Raw genomic sequence first — 18,801 nt, 5'->3', positions numbered from 1 at the left:
CATTCAACAGATGTGTAACAAATCTGTTGAGACCGGTGCAAGAATTCGCACCGAATTATTTTGACGATGTATTCATCCATAGCCGCGCCATGGACAGTAAGACGGACGTGAAAGTTCATAAAACTCACGTTCGTCAGGTTCTTACACTTATGCGAAAGCATGAGTTGTATGCAAATCTCAAGAAGTGTATATTCGCTCTAAGCGAAATGCCACTTCTTGGGTGCATCGTCGGTTAACATGGTGTGCGCCTTGATCCCGCAAAGATCAAGGCAATCACCGACTGGCCAGTTCCAGTCAATGTCAAGGGACCTAGAAAGTTCCTTGGTTTAGCGGCGTACTTGCACAAGTACTCTCGCAATTATGCAGAGATGACAGTTCATCTCTCCCATCTCTTGGAAAAGACGAGAAACGGTTATGGAACGCTATTGTCAGCGTTCCTTTGAGGAATTAAGCAAAGCGTGATGCAATCGCCGTCTTGGCGATTGCAGATTAAGACAGACCATTTCATTTGGTCTGTGACGCCAGCGATTACTATCGGCTGCGCGTTAATGCAATACGATACAGATGGCGCGGAGCGCGTCGTCTGTTACCAATCGCGTCATCTGCAACCAGCTGAACGCAATTACTCAGTGCATGACAAGAAACTCCTTGCCGTGAAATATGCATTCGCTAAATTTAGGGTCTACCTCCTAGGCGATAGACCGCTCATCGTATAAACGGACCATGCATCATTACGCACGGCCGTAAACAGCCCACACCTTTCGCAAAGAATGGCGAGGTGGCTATCCTTCTTCGCGGAGTATAACTTCTCCGTCGAATATAAACCAGGACGACTTAATGTCGTCGCTGATGTGTTATCACGCCGACCTGATTTCGAGTCAGCTGTGCACTCCAACAGTGGAAGTGATCTTACTGTTGCAACACTCACTACGAGTGTTCCGTTATCAACCTTAGTTGATGACATAAAGAAAGCCTATAAAGAAGATAAGGACCTTCTATGTTTGATGGATGATCTAATGAATCCATTTAATAAATTGTCTAAAGATTTACCGGCTTTCAGTGAACAATGATCGTGTAACCCACGTGGAGAAGAAACAGCCCTAATGAGCTTGCGGTCTGATTGCACGGGGCGTAGATACAGCTTTATATCGATCGTCATCCGATCGATACACAACACGTAACGGCTTATTGTATTACACAGCCGTTGCCGGCGACACCCCACGTGTCGTCGTCCCGACTCACAATGATTTGCGCTTGCGCATCATGTATGAGTGTCATGATGCTCCAACAAGTGGACATCGTGGACGTGCGAAGACTTACCTCACGGTAAGTCGCTACTTTTACTGGCCCCGCCAGTATCAGTTTGTGCGCAAGTACATTCGTGCTTGCGAGGTTTGTCAACGGGTGAAGCCTGGCCCTTCATCCCGTGCACCTCTTCAACCTCTACCACTTCCGGCAGAGTGTTGGCAGTCCGTATCAATGGGCTTCGTCTTCGGATTTTTCGAAGACGACCAAAAAAACAATGGAATCCTTGTTTTTTGTAGACAGATTCAGAAAGATGGTACATCTTGCTGCAGTACCAGAGTCGATCACGGCTCCGGACTGTGCCCGTGTCTTAATCGACACGGTATTTAAACTCCACAGAGTACCCCTTGAACTGGTCCTGGATAGAGATCCACGGTTCACGGCGGAGTTCTGGCAAGCCGTTGTCCGATCTTTCGGAACACGGCTGACTATGTCAACATCCGATCACCCAGAAACAGATGGTTAAACAGAACGCGTAAATCGCGACCTCGAAGAGATACTTCGAGGTTACGTCCAATCGTATCCGAATTGGTGCGAGTTTTTTTCGATGGTCGAATTTCCCATAAAAATTCAGTGCATGCGTTGTAGGCGCATGCACCGTTCTTTGTGAATGGCTTACGCCATCTTAGCATACCCACCCAATTAGAGGGATCCTCTAGTTTAAAGGGAGGGTGGACTCGCACGAGTAAATCCAATTCTGGCTCATGCTCATCACGCGTGAAGTCAACAACGACGCGAGTGATGTCGATGTCGAAGAGATCGACATCGAATATAAGAATGATCTCATGGCAGTACGTACAAAGCGTACTGAAAAAGACAAAATAAATGAGTCAGCAGAAGAATTTCTGCTAACTCGAGAATCAATAATCCGTTTCGTTCAGGATTCCATTGCTAACGCAGTGGACCGTCAGAAACGGAAAGCAGACAAACATAGAAGAGCAAATGTTCAATTAGTTAAAATTATTGATCTAGTGCTACTCTCTACGGTAAACCTACCTATGCGTGTAATCACTAATGTGGGTAGCAGTAAATTACTACCCACGTTCATTGGGCCTTTCCGTGTATTGCATCGCAGAGGCAATGCGTACACAATAGAATTGCCACGTAGGATGCGAACGCATCCTACGTTTTACTTCGGTCGGATCCGCCCGTACCATCAGTACGCGGTTTCTTCCAAGGACGGATCTGACCACCCTTTTCAAGAATCCCTTAAAGATTTTTCTGATCGCGAACCCGATCTCATGTTGAATTTGGAGTTTCTATTTCAGGTTTCGAAGATCCTCGAAACTGCAATGAGCTGTCGACAGCTCATCCCGGAGAGCGTGATATTTCCGTTCGTACTCCAACATGGAGTACGCACTCTTTGAACGGTCTCCCAACCGCTCGATATGATGAGCCTGCACCGTCTGCTCCAATGAGCGACGTTTACCGCGCTCGTGATCAAGTCACCCCTCCAAATCATGGAGGAAGCGGTCGAGTTTGATGATCTTCGATTTCTGTATCCGATACAACCATTAATGGATTTTTGCGGTGGCCAACAATTCCTTATGGAACGTATTTAGAATCACAGTGATGTGAAGGGGCAGCGAACAAGTTATCTTGTTTGCTGGCGCGGTTATCCACCTTCACATGACAGCTAAGAGCCTCGTTCCCAGCTAATTTTTGACGTTGAGGGCCTCGTCCGTCAGTATAACGAGACCATCCGATGAATCAGAAGGTCCATCGAAAAACACGCGACCCTGGCGCCTGTAAATCGATTGCAAAACGTCGACCGCATCGCGCATCTCGATAGAGATGCAAGCCCTTCCACAGGGGAATATAGGTCCCATGTCACCCGTTTGTGTTTGTCGACACAATACGGACAGGAATCACCCCACGTGAGGCATAGAACTCCTGCCTCACGCGACAATCGATGCAGCTTAAATCTAACCCCGGTTAGAGTTCGATTTTGAAACTTAATGCGAATCGCGTTAAGTCTTTGAAGCCAGGCTAGCGTCCAATGTCTTTGACATTGCGGATAAATGCGTTCCAGGCTTGCATCAACGAGCTTTTATCTCTCTTGGCGTTGTCACTATACCATCGATGCTTAAGAAAAGCTTCGAGATTAAAGTCTTTCTCAGCGCAAAAGTTCTTCGCGCTGGGATCAAGGCCATGAAGCTTTGTCTCAATAAAAAAAGGGATATTTATTGTGAGGAGTAGTCTTTCCAGACGAGATACTGACTAGCCGTTCGCACAAAAGTCACGGCTTCTTCTCAGGGGCAAACGATACTTTTTATTTTCTACGCTACCCATAGTGGCTCCTACTGAAGCAGGGGTACCGCAAGAGCTTTTATCACGAGGGGTTACCCATCGTCATCACCACGCACAGAGATAACTGCGGGTGACGGCACGGGAGACGGTACTGGCGATGAGGAATCATCCTCATCGTAGGAACCAAACATGCAATAGCAAATGCTATTAGCACGTCTATTCAATTGAGGCCCTTCATTCGATAGCTCATGGACAGCCGACTAACGACGTTCAGTCGACTGTTCCGCTCTCCCCGAGTCAGCCTCATCCGACTCGCATTCAAGTCGACCGCCAAAGAAGGGTCGCACTCACGTGGTGACTCACCACGTGCACCTTCAACATTTATTAATGTTGCTGGAGGAGATCATACTACGGCAGACGCAATGTCTGCCGCAATAGACAATAATGCATCGCCCGCAGCTGTATGTACCGTAGCCGAAGGCGCCGCACTGTTCGCACACCGCATGGACTCATTAATTATGCGATAGAATACAAAATGATGATTCTGACTAATCAACATCGATTTCAGTTTAGTTGTCGCATAGTGACCACTCTATTCATTGACAGTCAGAGCGATTGTCGTTTAAGGGAGGGGTGATGTAACAGGGTGTATCTTTACATGAAATTATCCCTTAAAGGATATTAATTGATATATTAGTTAAAAGGGTAAAATATTTGGAGAATATTACTTTAAAAATTAATGTTCGAAAGCTTATCCATTGGTAGATATAAGCCATTTTATCTACTTGCTCCGCAGTCCAGTCAGCACTGGATGCGCGCAAAGTGAAAGACAGACAAGACTTTATTATACGTTTTGTATTCGTACATAATTCAGTTATATTAAATAGATAGAAGCAGAAGGGCTTAATTATACTTAATATAGTTTACTCTTAACCCCCTTTATAGTAAGTGTTTTAACGAGAGTCATTCTATGCACGTACTAGTGTACGTGAAGTGACGTGAGGCACCACTCGCACTGAGGCAGTGCGAAGTAGACTTGTACTGAAGCAGTACAAGTCAGCAGTACCCCATTTCACTGCCAAATCATGATGCGCAATTTTGTGTAATTGCAACGCGAGTGACTTTGCTCTTAGCTGTGTATTGATGCAATACGATGACGCGGGTCAGGAACGCGTTGTCAGCTACCAATACCGGCAGTTCAAACATTCGAAGCAAATTATCCTGTTTATGATTGGGCGTTGATTGCGATGCGATATGCGCTCGGCAGGTTTCGCATTTTTAATGCTCGTCGAGCAAATAATTACATACTCCGGACATGCGTCTTTGCGTACCGCTTTGAAGACCCCGCTTGTGAGCCAGCGCATGGCGCGCTGATTTTTTTTGCCGATATAATTTCGTGGATGATTACACAATTCGATTGACAAGTATCATTGCTGGTAATTTGTCGCGAAGTCCAGATTATGATCCTCGAGCAGATGCACCAAATTCCGCCGCCAAAGAGAAAAAATGATAATGAATGTAGGCGGGCACGTCTTAATGCGGCCACGCTCTACTTAAACACAAACCCTAGCACAGAGAGGAAGCGCTTTGACCGTCTTCTCTTGCGTACAGTGAGGTAGTTGTGGTGGGCGCCTTAGCGTCCTCACCCAACGCACTAAATACTCTGGTAAAGTGTCGTCACGGGAGCGGTGATCCGTCTCCTCGTGCGCACAAACTAAGTAGCAAGTATTTTTCGGACTGATTAATATTTACTCGTATTAAATATAAATACTTTTTTACCAACTTTAAAATGTCATCTCTGTCGATAATTTTAGTATGTTTTACGAGCGTGTCTTTCTAAATATCTCGCGTAATGGTTGACGGTAGGCGTCATACCTCCTTATGTGAATGCACCTATGTGCATCACATTCACCTGGGTTGGTCACAATGTCAACCACACTCAAGTGGTAGGTTTAATTTAACTAAGTAATTGACCATACCCTTAAGTTCGCATAGTGTACTCAACGGGGACTGTGTAACATTAGGGCAACTTTAGCCCGTTTGACTTTGCTTCACGCTTGGCATCAACATCACGTTTACATCCGCGATCAAACATCGGTGACGGAGTTAACCCTCGAACGACGCATGGCGGGCGCTCCCGGCATCCACCCGTGCACACATTTCGCGATAGCTGTTGATGACAAGTTTCTCACGCTCCATGTGAATCGATTTAATTTTTCACGTATCGTCGTCCTCCTCGACGACAGTGCGACCGTTATAAAAAGCCATTTATTAAAACTCTTGATATAGCATACAGTTGTCAAGTATTCCATACTAAATACAGAAGAAAAAAACTGCAACGTTCCCGTAAGAGCTTGCGTTTACCACCTGAATACAATAGGGATAGTCCGCTCTAAACTAGATGCTGCTAATTGCTAATTAATAGAAGCTTACTTTCAATACCTTATACCAAAGTAATTAGAAAATAAAGTCCTTTGCCTTTTTATACATACGTTATGATCATGGCCGTTAAATGTAAATTAAAAAAGAAACGAAAGGGATACATGAATTACTCGAAAAACGGGCAATTACAAAGCGTTTAAGCTGAGGAATATAACAAGTGACAGCCAATGACTGCATGTTGTAATTTGCGTAAACCACGTAATTACGCTCGCAAAACCCTGTGATTTTTATAAATTAACAAAATTGAAAAATCAATAGTAACCCCTAGTTCTTCACTTTGAAGTCAAAGAGTGATCGTGCCTAACTAATCATGAGAGACCCCTCTCGCGCATAATCAATGAGCTGCTGCTCCAGCATGGCAAAGGGAAAATCTTCGACCCTAACGACCTTGAAGTTGTCCACAACAGAAGCCTTTGCGCTGAAGCATGTAGGAAAATCCTTAAAAAGCGGCCCAACATCCAAACCGCCAATTCGGTACTTTTGCTTAATGTCGTCGTAGCTGATCATGCGTTGGACCGCGGTGCGGCTTGCATTACCACTGACACTCTCGCCTTCGCCCTCACTGTCTTGTTCCCACTTTAACATCTGCACGTGAGTCCAGAATTTTAAATCGTCTTTGCCATTTAATTTACGCATATTTCGGTGCATAAACAAAATGTTGCCATCAAAATCGAATTGGACCATGGTCATACCACAGAATCGTTTCTTGTCCGATCCGCGCTCTCCACCTGCAATTCCAGGTGGAAATGGCATCATATAGAACGAAGTCTGAGCCTTCATCCAAGCAAGTCGAAAGAGATCCTTGTCGCCGTGGGCCAGCATCAATTTATCGAAGTAGTTGGGGCGATGGCTTGAAAAAAATTCCAGCACTTCCAGTGCGAATACAGCCCGTCTTCGGTTAAGAAGAATCTGTCCACTTTCTTGTTCAAACATGTCGACGAAAGGAAGGTTAACGAGCTGCCACAATAAAGACTCGCGCTGGATATTAAAGATTGTGCAGTCTGGATGCCAAAAGTCGGGCCAAAAGACCGCGCCATGCTCTTGGAATTCTTGACTTTCAAAAAGGAACGTGGGATCACGGACTGGAACACTATCGGCGTCGAGAAACAATACATTCTCGAATTTGCTATGGCGAATTGCGTAAATCTTGGAAGCAAAGCCAGCGATCGCTATGTCCGTAATCGTCTCCACAGTCACGTTGGCTATCTGCTGCTGATACTTTTCCAGCGTAGGTTTCAATTTCGGATAGCGCACTGCTTCGGCATGCGTCATCCAGAGCTCGATTGGAACATTGCAATTGTATGACCGCAGAGCACTAATTGAGGCGTAAACGCTTGGTAGCAGTCTTGGATACACCACTATGACAATGCCGTTGCCATGTCCGCTAGAACCCACCAGCTTGGACGGATTCGACTCGTTCTGCTGTTGCGCTTCTTCGTAAATTAATTGGGCTGACATGCCAAAATTTGCTATATCCGCCGCCATATTGCATGAAAACGTTACATGCGTCCGAAGGCTCGTGCAATTAAGCTGCATGGCACGAAAAAACTCCCCCGTATCGTTATCCTTAATCTCGCAGTAGCCAGAGTTTCCGCTTAGTGTAGTTTGCTTGCATTTAAGATCAGAGCCTCGCTCCCGTTTGCCGTACGAATTGCACCCTCCGGTCTGGCGCCAGCCCATGCATTGCAGGTTGCTGCGCACCTTTCGAGGATGGTGCGAAAGAATATCTGTCAGATTGGCCGAGCGCACTTCTTCTTGTCGTTCATTTTCTGCATCGATAAGGTAATTGGCGGCACTGCTTAGTCGTTTCAATCGCTTCGTTTCTTCGTTTGCCTCTCGCTTGATTGCTTCTAGGCGATCCAATTCCGTTTGCTGGGCGTCTACCGACCACAACGTTTGATCACTTGCAGTGTTGTGAATAATAGAGCGCAATGTGGCTTCATCGTCAGGTAAATTGTGGCTGATCTGATGCACTCGAGCATTAAGGCCGTCCGGTTTGATTTCAGGTAGCACACCGGAAAAAAGATCATTCGAGTGGCGTTCAGGTGGTTGTCTTTCGTCACTAAGCGAGCCTATAGATTCTGTCGCGTCACTTGTGTCGGAAACGTTGTCATCGCTTAAGATCTCTTGTGCGTCCAAACTATCTGTTATCACTGTGGTAGAACCCTCCAATGGCATTGGCATTTTCGTATTGTCGAAAACCAAATCGGCTCCTTCTTCCGTGTCAGCTCTCTGCCCCTTCTCGAGGTCTCTCAGTGAATTCATTCTAGCTCTCAATTCGGTCCCGACTTGAATAACATCAGTATTCGCTACTTGATCGTATGATTCCTGGCCGTGAGGCTGAACAGAGGAGCGAATGAGCCAGGTCGAGGAAACAATCGCAAAGGCAGCATAGCTTCCCAGCACCACGTAGAGTAGCAGCCACCACCGCGTATACCAGTGCGATAGAGCACCAGCGTTGTTTGCAATTATCGCATCATCTTCCGTTTTCAAAGTGAAATTCTCAGCGTTTATGTCAGAAAGGAGAGAACCATGGCGGCGCATGGTAGTTGCTCAAAAGCTTTTTGACCACCTCGAAGGAGTACCGCCATTGACTGGAGCAGGTGACGTGGAAACTGATACTGGATGTTTGTGAGCAACATGGCTTCTCACTTCCTCACTACTCTTTAAATAAATAACCTGATATATCGATTGACAATCATCAGTGAGACAACACAAGAAGTGTCCGATCGTCTGGCACTGAAAAAACTAATCGAGGAAGACTAAACGTCATATGTTTCATTTCCAATTTTAAGAAAGCCGAAACTGCTGGATGTAAAAGTGCCAAAAGTCTTTTCAACTATCTATCCTTACGCGACTCACAAACGAAGATGGTACTGACTGCATATGCACATAAATAGTTTAAACACTTTAAATAGAATCGCCTGCGTGCTGCCGTTGCGGCCCTGGTTCTCGGTGGTCACGACCAAGGCGCTTCACTACAGTAGGCGAGTAACTTTGATTCACTTGCGGCATTGAATGCTCTACTTCGACACTTTTAGTGTCCCTAGTGTGCTGCTCCTCCTTCGTATGCGAATGGCTTGACGTAAATACGACATTTGCGCCGTCCATTTTCTTCGGATATTGGACTGCAGCAGTCAATCGTGGCTGAGCCCTTGCTGTATTGAGTTTAAGTTTTACTGCGGCACTAGCCAGCGATCCCCGTTGCTGTCGATCATCTCGTTCCTGTTTCAGCGTAAAATTGCTTTCTAATGTCGGCCTTGCTCTTTTAATCGGTAGATCCTTTATGGGCTGTCCAAGCTCAGCAGCTGAGGAATAGACGTCTTCGCCTTTACTGACTACTTCCACGGCGCTGTTCCTTGCAGCAGTGTTTACTGCTTTCAAGGTTAAATTAAGCACCTCTGTCTGGGCTTCGGATTGATGACGAAGCGCTGCTGGTACAGACTTCGACGTTTCATCAGTAATAATTTTGGCTGGAGGCGCTATAACTGAAGCCTCGTTCAGCAAGCTTTTGTCCTGTTTTACGGGTTGCGACTCCGCTTCTCGAAGTGTTATTGCAGCTACGGATGAAGCAATCGGCCCCTTTAAATTGTGATCGTCAGTATCAGTTCTCTCAAAACTTTTCCGTTCTCGCCTTGACCCTCTTCCGCGCGGCCGCAACGATTGCACGAATACAATCTCTCCTGTCTGGTGCGATCCAACAACTCGTCCAATACCAGCAATTTCGTCTGCAAAATAGATAGCACCAAAATACAGCAGCACGCACAGCACAAAGCACGCTCGTAATTGCAGGGAACTGATCTTGCGGGGCTGGTCACCCCCCACGATGCGCTTGTGACTTCGCGAATGCATCTCATGTACAGAAAATGCTATCGAACGATCGCTCGAGCGCGACGTTGGAATGCGCACAAACTGCGGAGCTTTGCCCGTGATGCCGCGCTGCTTCCGGTGGAGCGCCATCAACCTCCAGCTAATCTAAACTTTGAGTCATTGTTTAGCGGTTTACATGGGTTACCACGACTTCATTTAGCACAAGAGCAATTTTAAAATTCTCAGATAATTCTGCAAAATTTCCAGCTTTGACCACTCACATTGCGTCACAGAATAGTGTCTTACAAAATTCAATCAAAATTTAATATCGTTTCATAGAACAGATAAATACAACTTGTGTAAGTGGGGGTTCGTTACATAAATTGTTATTTTTTATAGGAGGAAATACGAAAGAACAACATAATTGTTATCTTTTATAATTTTGACTGATTAGTTCCAATATTGCATAACTTGGTAATACTGACGCAATAAAATATCAGTTTGGTTCGCCGCATCAAACGAAAGTGAATTTAGCATGTCCACCAAGCCGGACGCACCAATTTTGGCCCTTAGGGCTCAAGCTTCACGACACATTGGTCTTCAAGTCGTTAATACCCGGCGTAGGCAAACATTTGAGCCGCCACGTGCCGAATTCAGGGCTCGATCCGAGCTCCTGGATTTGAAGCAGGCAAGCGTGACCTCCACGTTTATGCCCAGCAAACACGAGACCTGGTCAGTTGTATCTGAGTCAGCCAATTGATGAACAAACATAGGTAGCTGCATTTATCAAAGGTCTTGCATACGGTCCTGTTAAGGCTCACCTGTCAGGCTTTCGTCCACTCTGGGGCTTATCGTCCTCCAAGATGACAAGAAAATGGAGGCCGAGAACCTATGGACCTCTCGTATGTGGAGAGTGTGCGAAAATCCACACCGATCTTTACAGAAAGGTTACACATCTATTAAGGGTCGCAGGGGCACTACTAAGCCCCTGTTGTAACGGGGTGTATGGTTGCATGAGATCAACACTAAAAGGTTGTTATTAATATATTATCTGAAAGGTAGAGAATATTTGAAAAATCTTGCTTTACATCGTAATATTCGGAAAGTCTATCCATCGGTAGATATAGGCCATTATATCTACTTACTCCGCGGTCCAGTCAGCACTGGACGCGAGCAAAGAGAGGATTAGATAAGGCTTTATTACATGTTTAGTATTACTATATAATGAAGTTGTTATTAAATAGATAGAAACCATATAACTTAATTATATTTAGTACGTTTACTTTGTGCCCTCTTTAAAGCAAGTATTTAAAGGAGAGTCTTCCTCTGCACGTACGAGTGTACGTGAAGTGACTTGTGGCACCACTTGCACTGAAGCAGTGCAAAGTGGACTCGTAATAAAGCAGTACAAGTCGGCAGCGCCCCTGTACACCTGGTAGCACTTTGTAGGCCGTCCAAGGACCACAGCTCTATCATCTAACATGGACATGTTACATGATAATGGAATTACGCATCACGTTTTGCGTGATAGCTACTCCTTTCTAAGTGACATAGAAAAGATTGCGGTCGAACTCATTCGTTCGACCGCAGGGAATGATCCCATCCTAACCATGCTGTCTGCTTTTGGACAGACGGTAAAGGGTGGCTATGGCCATTTCCAAACTTGGAGGTAGAGCTATGGAGTGGGCACTATCGTGCAGCACGTCCATAAACGACGCTTTTCCCTCATGGGATTCGCTGAAACAACAGATGACTAGCATGTTTGCTCCGCCTGATCAGGCTTTCCGCATGTGAGCACGGCTCCTAGCGACTCGGTAGGGTAAACGAACCCAAATGGACTTTGTCCAGGAGTTGAAAACTCTCATTGCGTCTATGCATCAAGAACCGGTGCAAGAAACAATTGTGGTAAAAATCTTTATGAGGGAACTCAATGAGTTCGTTGGCCGAACGAAATTATTCTGATCTCATCCTGCTACTTCCGAAGAGGCAGTTGCCATAGCGCTAAGCGCTGAGTTCGACTTTACGTCTGCTCGTGTTGGTCATCCTATTTACCGAACAAGGTCTTCGAGCGCATGGGTTCCGTCTAATAGACCGAAACCCATGGATCTAAGCCTCGTTGAGGAAGGAGAAGAGGCTCTTCAAGCTGTTGAACAGCATAAGACCATCCGTAGATTTGTATGTGCGGAAGCACGAGACATCACGTCCGGCCTGCCCCCTACGAAATTCGCGTAAAGCTCGAAAGAGCTCCAACTCCGACCTATAACAGAGATCTGGTACGGTGCGGGAAAACGTCGATACCCAATAGGTGCGGGGCGTCCTACTGGAGAAGACCTAGGCTCTGTTGAACCTCTAGGAGGTGAGAGTAAACAGAACCTAGCCCCAATTAGCTTAGTGCTTAATAGCACGGAGCAAGAGTACAAGCCTGGCTTCCTAGTCGCTCAAGCAAATGTAATTGACTCAGCGTCTTGCAATTACGCTTGACCCGTTTCCCTGAAGGAAGTCGACAATACGTTGAGGCGCTTAAAGCGCTTGAAGGTGATACTATCACTGTTCGCTTAGCGACTGGGACTCGTTTCACTGTTCCCAAAGTTCCATTGAGCTTAGGTATAAAGCTTCTGGTCTTTGACAGTATCGAGCGCTGTCTCGTCCTTAACTTGGATTCGAGATATGATATCATTCTTGGTATGGCCTGGCAAGAATATCATGAGCCATGGACCCCGATTATTGGAGGCCTAAGACCTTAGGCGTCAAGCGCAATGTTCCTAGCAAAGTTTTGGAGAGTCATGAACCCACCTTTGCAAGGCAACAAAAGCGCTATTGGCGCGGATCATTGAATGAGTCTGTCAGTGTTTTAAATATTGGCATGTCTGAGTAAATAAACTCCCATGTAAAAAACATTAATTTTGAGTCCGACTCAGCAGAAAAAAGTGGAACGGCACGTACTCCGTCGAGTGGCACTCGTTGTAATAACGATTTACTGAATGCTGAAAGCATTGTTGGCTTAAGGCCGAATCATCAAGAATGGAATATTCATGACATACGTGGAGTGGCACATCTTAGTCCACTGAGTGTGGTCGGCCGAGGTGGCACCATACTGAGTTTCGATAGTGACACTATTGGCGGTTCGCCAGGGCAATTTGGGTCAAATCCCTCTTATGCACGTGAAGCGACACGTAACGTTCGCCGGATAAGGAAGATGAGGTACCAAACTACTTGTCGGATGTCGCATTTGACACCATGTCTGGAATAGTACCACTACAGGATAGAAAATTCGGAGACGTGATTGTCCCGGCCTCTGAGGGACGTATTGTCTCTATCCCAAGACAGGGGAGACGCGAAGCATTTAACTCCTCACAAAGTAATACGAGTGAGCAATTTCAAACGCTTGAATATGGTGTAACCGGTAACATTGAGCGAAAAGTTAGCCTTGCGGCAATTCCTTCGTTACATGCTCTTTAAGAGCTCGACAAAATGTCTATCGATGCGGGCGAGCCTTAAATGCTGGCAATTTATCTGTGATGGCGGTCGTTCGACCTATAACTGAGTTAAACTCATCGTCATTCTGGACGAAGCCGTCCTGGATGACACAAAAGCTGCACTAGGTGCGCGGAGTGGGTCATCGTTCCTTGAAGATCCTACCGATCCATTTTAATTCTTAATTAAGGAATTTTAAGATGTGGTATGTACCAATCAACCATCTGTTTTACCTCCGGATAGAGGTGTCAGTCATGAAACTGACTTGTTGCCGGGAACCAAATATCTCACGCCAGCGGCCTTACCAAGGGAGCAGTGTGACGTCATTGACTATTTCTTTCAAGCTAAGCACGAGGCTGGAATGGTACGAGAGACCAAATCTCCTCATTCGACATCGACATTTTGTGTCAAATAGCCAAATGGTAAGTGGCGCATTGTACACGCTTATAATAAGCTTAATGCTGAAGCACAAAACCCCATTCCTGGAAAGGGTGTTCTTCATAACAATATGTTGGATGTACAATGTACAGTGCACTTGACTTAGTCGATGGCTACTATCAACTGCTCATGCGAGCGAGCGATATCCCGCTTACAGCGATTGCCACAAAGGCTTTCCAATGCCCCGGCAACATTATCGTCTAGTGACGCAACTGTTCCGCCCTCATCGAGGTTCTGTACACACTTATTTTGATGACAATTTTGTTCATAGTCATGCGGAGCAGGGTCGGTCGGATATGGAATCTATTCAGACCATTTGCGAGCAGTGCTCGAGCGTATGTGCACAAATAAATTGTATGCCAATGCGTTTTTGGCACAGAAGAAATTCCTTTTATAGGCTGCTTCATTGGGAAGTGAGGTCTTAGGGCGGATCCCGCTACGGTAAAAGCCAAAGTAGATTCGCCAGTTCCTAAAACCCAAAAGGATTTGCGTAAGTGTTTAGGTATCGCCGATTATTTACAGAAGTATCGCGAAAATTACGCTGATCTGTCTAGGCCAATATTTCATCTCCTTAAAAGAATACAGAATGGTGCTGGACTAGCACAGAACATAATGCTTTTCAAGCAATTAAGGATAGTCTTATCCATGCCCCGATATTGGCACTGCTAATCCAAATAGGCCTGTCAGTGTCGTCTGGGACGCTTTGGATTTTACTATTGGTAGTGCTCTGTTACAAACAGATGTTGATGGGCATGAACGTGTTATTGTGTTTGAGTTTAGACAGCTTAAAGCTGCGAAAAAGAACTACCTAGTTCATGACAAAGAGTTATAAGCTATGAAGTATGCTCTCGTCAAATTCAGAGTTCATCTGCTCGGCTCTAAGCCGTTTGAGATATATACAGATCACGCGTCATTACGCACGGCAACTAAGTCGCCCATCTCTCACAGCGAATGGATCGATGGCTATCCTTTTCGCCGGATACAACTTCGAGGTGGAGTATAAGCCCGGCAAGCAGAATGCTTTGGCCGATGCGTCATCATGAAGGCCGGTTTATGGGCTTTCTCATTTAACGACTATCATGTTGCATATTCCTAGATTGATTCGTTCGGCTTACGCCAAGGATGAACAGTGTGTAGCTCTGCTACGAACTTTAAAGAATTCTGATTAAGTTATTAAATTGCTCGTTTGCGTGCAAGGTTGCATCGTTTTTCTATCGATAACGACCTATTGCTTTATTGCACAGACGTCGCGGACTTTTCGAGTGTCGTTGTTCCTCATGGTGAGGATTTGAAGTACCAAAATTTTTATGAGGCACACGATACTGTCCTTGGTGGTCATCTCGGTAGAGAAAAGACCAACGGCTGTATAAGCCAGATTTATTAGTGGTTCAAACTTTATAAATGGGTCAGCACATATGTTCGCACATGCGAAACTTGCCAACGGATTAACCCTCAGCGCATGCTGCTGCTCCACTGGCAAGGCTGCCCGTACCTATAAGGTGTTAAGAGTCGATTAGTATGGATGTTGTGTTCGGTCTTCCGAAAGATTCGGCCGGTAACTCTGGCATGATGGTCTTTGTTGACTGATTGAGCAAAATGGCTCACTTAGCGGCCGTGCCAGATATTATTGATGGAGAAGGTACAGCTACGCTGTTTATCGATCGTGTGTTTCGATAACTTGGTTTGCCATTGATAATTGTCTCTGATCGGGACTCCCGTTTCACGCGTAAATCTGGAATTCAATTTTCCGAGTGCTCGGCACCAGATTGGATATGTCCACTGCGGACCATCTGCAGACCGATGGTCAAACTGAACGTGTCAATCGCGTCATTGAAGACGTTTTACGCAGCGTGTATGCTCAGACACCAAAGCACTGGAGCTCAATGCTCCCAGTAGTGGAGTTTGCATTAAAAACGCTGTTCATGCCTTTACAAGTTATAATCCAATCTATGTAAACGGTCTTACCCACCCACGCGTTCCATTAACGACACCACTGTGTGTTTCAGGGCTTGCTGGGGGAGATTTAGCCGATAGGCTTGCTGATATCAGCCCTGTTACCATTCGAAAACAAGTAAGCAAGTTTCTCGTGACGCGATTTAGCGTCTTAAGACATGTAAGGGATACGATGACAGATAGCCAAGACAAACAAAAAGAAGTATCTGGTGAAGTGGCTAGGGTAACCCTCTTCTGAAAGCTCTTGGGATTTTGAGGTACCTCTCCGGCAAGATTGTTCGTACGCCGTTGACGTTTTTGAGCGCCAATCTCAATGTCAACTCGCGTCAAACGACGTTTCCCAGCACTAAACGTGGGATTACGGGGATCTATAGCCTCAGGGCGGCTTCGATCCATGGTTGTACGGTCAAACGAAGCACTGAAATATCGGTTAGGCCTTTCTTCGTTTTGTGGCATAAATGCCGAACGTAATTGGCCTTTGGCCTTAAGCTTGGCAAAATTGGAGCCAAGTTTCCGTTCCAAACGAACATCAGCCGTATCCGCAGACTTTCTGATGTTCCAAATATTACGAAGGCGGCGGGCCCGGTGGACCCAGTTCTCAAATGAGACTTTGTTTTTACTCCTTGTTTCGTTTAGAAACAAACCGTTCAGAATTTAACCTCATCGAGGTCACCTTAACCCCACGGGCTTGATCACGTAACGTGATAGATACTGACTTCGCGTCACAAGCTTTGGCGTAAGGTTCTGCTCATGAAGAGCGTCACAAGCAGCGATCTCTTTCGGGATCTCGCTACGTCTCCGGAGATCCAGATGGCCATGCTATGACCCGCTCTCTCTTTAAGAAGCTCGTCTTTTTAAGCGAAGTGAATCTATATTCACTACGAGCTTTAGCTTTCGCTATTTCGGCAGCTCGACGAGGAGCTTTTTCACCTATGAGAATTGCCTGCTGTTACTCTTCATCGAGCGGATTCGTTATGATGTTGGACTCAGGGTCCCGTGTCCTGCTCAATGCAGTTAAGGCATCAGTGGCGCCACGTTCTGGGAACGAGTTCGGGGCTCGCTGACGTTCAGCCGGAGGAGAAGGCGTGAGAGAATGGCGCTCTTTCTCCTAATCCTCTGATGGAGAGTGACTTTCAAAGTCTACCATTCCGTCATCGTCAAGGAAGGTACTAAGAGTCTGTGACTCACGCTTGATTGTAATGGGACAAAGGAATTAAAAACACAATCGAACGGTTAGCTTTTAGGTTCCAACCTCAAAGAGGAAATGAAGCGAATATTGTCACTCGGTGTCAACAGTCTGATGGGGGAGGGTGTAATGGGGCAGACATCGGTGGGAAAGCCGTTGTTTTGGTACATTTACTTTATGGGTAAAATACCCTTTATCCTATTCTAAATAATTTATTACTTCAAACCCCATTCATTATGGGTAAGAAATGTGCTCGCCGCCAGATATAAATCTGGCGGCCGCAATCTTTTTTAAATTAGCCAGGGTAAGGTTTTCAGCTTTAAATAATTGAATAAATTTCAGTTCCCCTATTGATCTTAAAGAGATAGAACTAAGAGACTCTCAAAGTATTAAAATCTTCCTCTGACTTTAGAAGCGAGGTAGCTCCGCTACATTCAAAGTCCGCGCCAGTAGGCATCCTGCCCCTACTGCGCTCCTGCATTCCTCGACCCCTCCGTGGTGATGCAGAACTCATGCGCCTCGCACGCCAGTTCTTGCCATCGCGCCCTTTGGGAAGGGACTCCTAATACTGAGTATCTCTGCCCCAGCAGGGAACCTAGCATAGCACCAAGCCATCATATGGCCGCTCTTGCCGGATTTATAGCAGACAACGTCTGCATTACCCAACTCCATGGGAGTGGCATCTGACCTCTCGGCAGACGGCTTATACCAAGCTGTCGCCGAGGCACTGTTATAGAAATTGTTCCTTAACTAAGGCAGTTTGGATTGCCTCTTCCATCATCGACGAGCTGTCGCCGAGGCACTGTTTGGGAAATTGCTCCTCAACTAAGGCAATTTGGATTGCCTCTTCCATCGTCGACGGCATCTTTCTGAAAAAGGCCTGTCGCGATGGGCCATGCCGCAGTCCGTTTATAAACGTGATCACCTTAATCTGCTCCAGAATCGGACCGACGGGTAATGGACACGACAGCTAGCGCGTCTCTTGCGCATAATCTTGCATAGAACGCTTCACCTGTTGCGCTCCAAAGAAGCGCGTCTGAAGCAACACTTTGCTGTTCGGCGGCTGGTACATGGCGCGAATCTTATCCTTAAAGATCGCTTATGAGGGGAACGCTTTTCTGTCCGCCATAAGCGCCGAGTAAACCCACTCTGAGGCCTTACCGCGCAGATGCGACATGGCGTACGACACCACCCGGCTGTCGTTCTCGATGAGCTGGGCGACACTGCATTGCTCCACGGCTAAAAGCCAGTGGACAATCGTGTGCGCCGCAGTTCCATCGAACTTGGGCGGGTCCATCCGAATGGGCCTCGGCTGATGCGGCCAGGCAGAGAGCATCTCAACAGTCCTGTTGAGAGATTCTCACTCCAAGCCTGCTCATGCCTCAGCTTATCCTGAGTCTAAGTGACGGACTCCGCCGCACCATGGCTCTGTGCCTTGGACGTGGCTCTCCGCTCTCCGAGCTAAAATGCCTCAAACTGGTCCAATTGAGCAACATGTTGCTCAGGATGAGTGCCTAGGAGCCTGACCAGGGCTTGTTATCCAAGTCCTTGCCTTGCCACCTTCCGATGATGTTCGGAGAGGTGGGGAAATGAGCCCAATCAATGTTGAGGCTCATCCTCACGTACACACGCAGAGATGCGGGTTGTGGGAAGGATGTCAAGTGCTACCAAGTGCAGGCGGGCACGTCTCAATGCGGTAACACACTCTAGCACAACGAGAAAGCGGTTTAAACAGCTTTTCTTGCGTGCAGTGAGGTAGTTGTGGCGGTCGCCTTAGCGACATCACCCAACGCACTAAGCACTTTGGTTAAGTGTCGTCACGGGAGCGGTAATCTGGCTCCTCGTGCGCACTTACTAAGTAGAAAGTAGTTTTCAGACTGATTTATATTCAATCGCTTTAAAAAAAAATGCCTATTTTTACCAGTCAAAAATGTCATCTCTTT

At 46.3% G+C, this 18,801-nt stretch overlaps 2 protein-coding genes across 2 annotated transcripts; both read right to left on the bottom strand.

Moving 5' to 3' along the window:
* Nucleotides 1-6,297: 6,297 nt before the first annotated feature.
* CCR75_005784 (uncharacterized protein) lies at nt 6,298-8,541 on the bottom strand (the record flags this gene model as incomplete). The annotated part of the gene is made up of 1 exon (XM_067963859.1): nt 6,298-8,541. One exon carries the CDS (start codon nt 8,539-8,541, stop codon nt 6,298-6,300), a length of 2,244 nt encoding a protein of 747 aa, XP_067815977.1.
* Nucleotides 8,542-8,907: 366 nt separating this feature from the next.
* CCR75_005783 (uncharacterized protein) lies at nt 8,908-9,957 on the bottom strand (the record flags this gene model as incomplete). The annotated part of the gene is made up of 1 exon (XM_067963858.1): nt 8,908-9,957. The coding sequence occupies one exon, from the start codon at nt 9,955-9,957 to the stop codon at nt 8,908-8,910; it is 1,050 nt and encodes a 349-aa protein (XP_067815978.1).
* Nucleotides 9,958-18,801: the final 8,844 nt, after the last annotated feature.

The sequence above is a fragment of the Bremia lactucae genome, linkage group LG7 (assembly GCF_004359215.1).
Source record: "Bremia lactucae strain SF5 linkage group LG7, whole genome shotgun sequence".
NCBI classification, from domain to species: Eukaryota; Oomycota; class Peronosporomycetes; order Peronosporales; family Peronosporaceae; genus Bremia; species Bremia lactucae.
The sequence above is the reverse complement of the archived record's forward strand: the minus strand, read 5'-3'. Positions and strand labels throughout refer to the sequence as shown.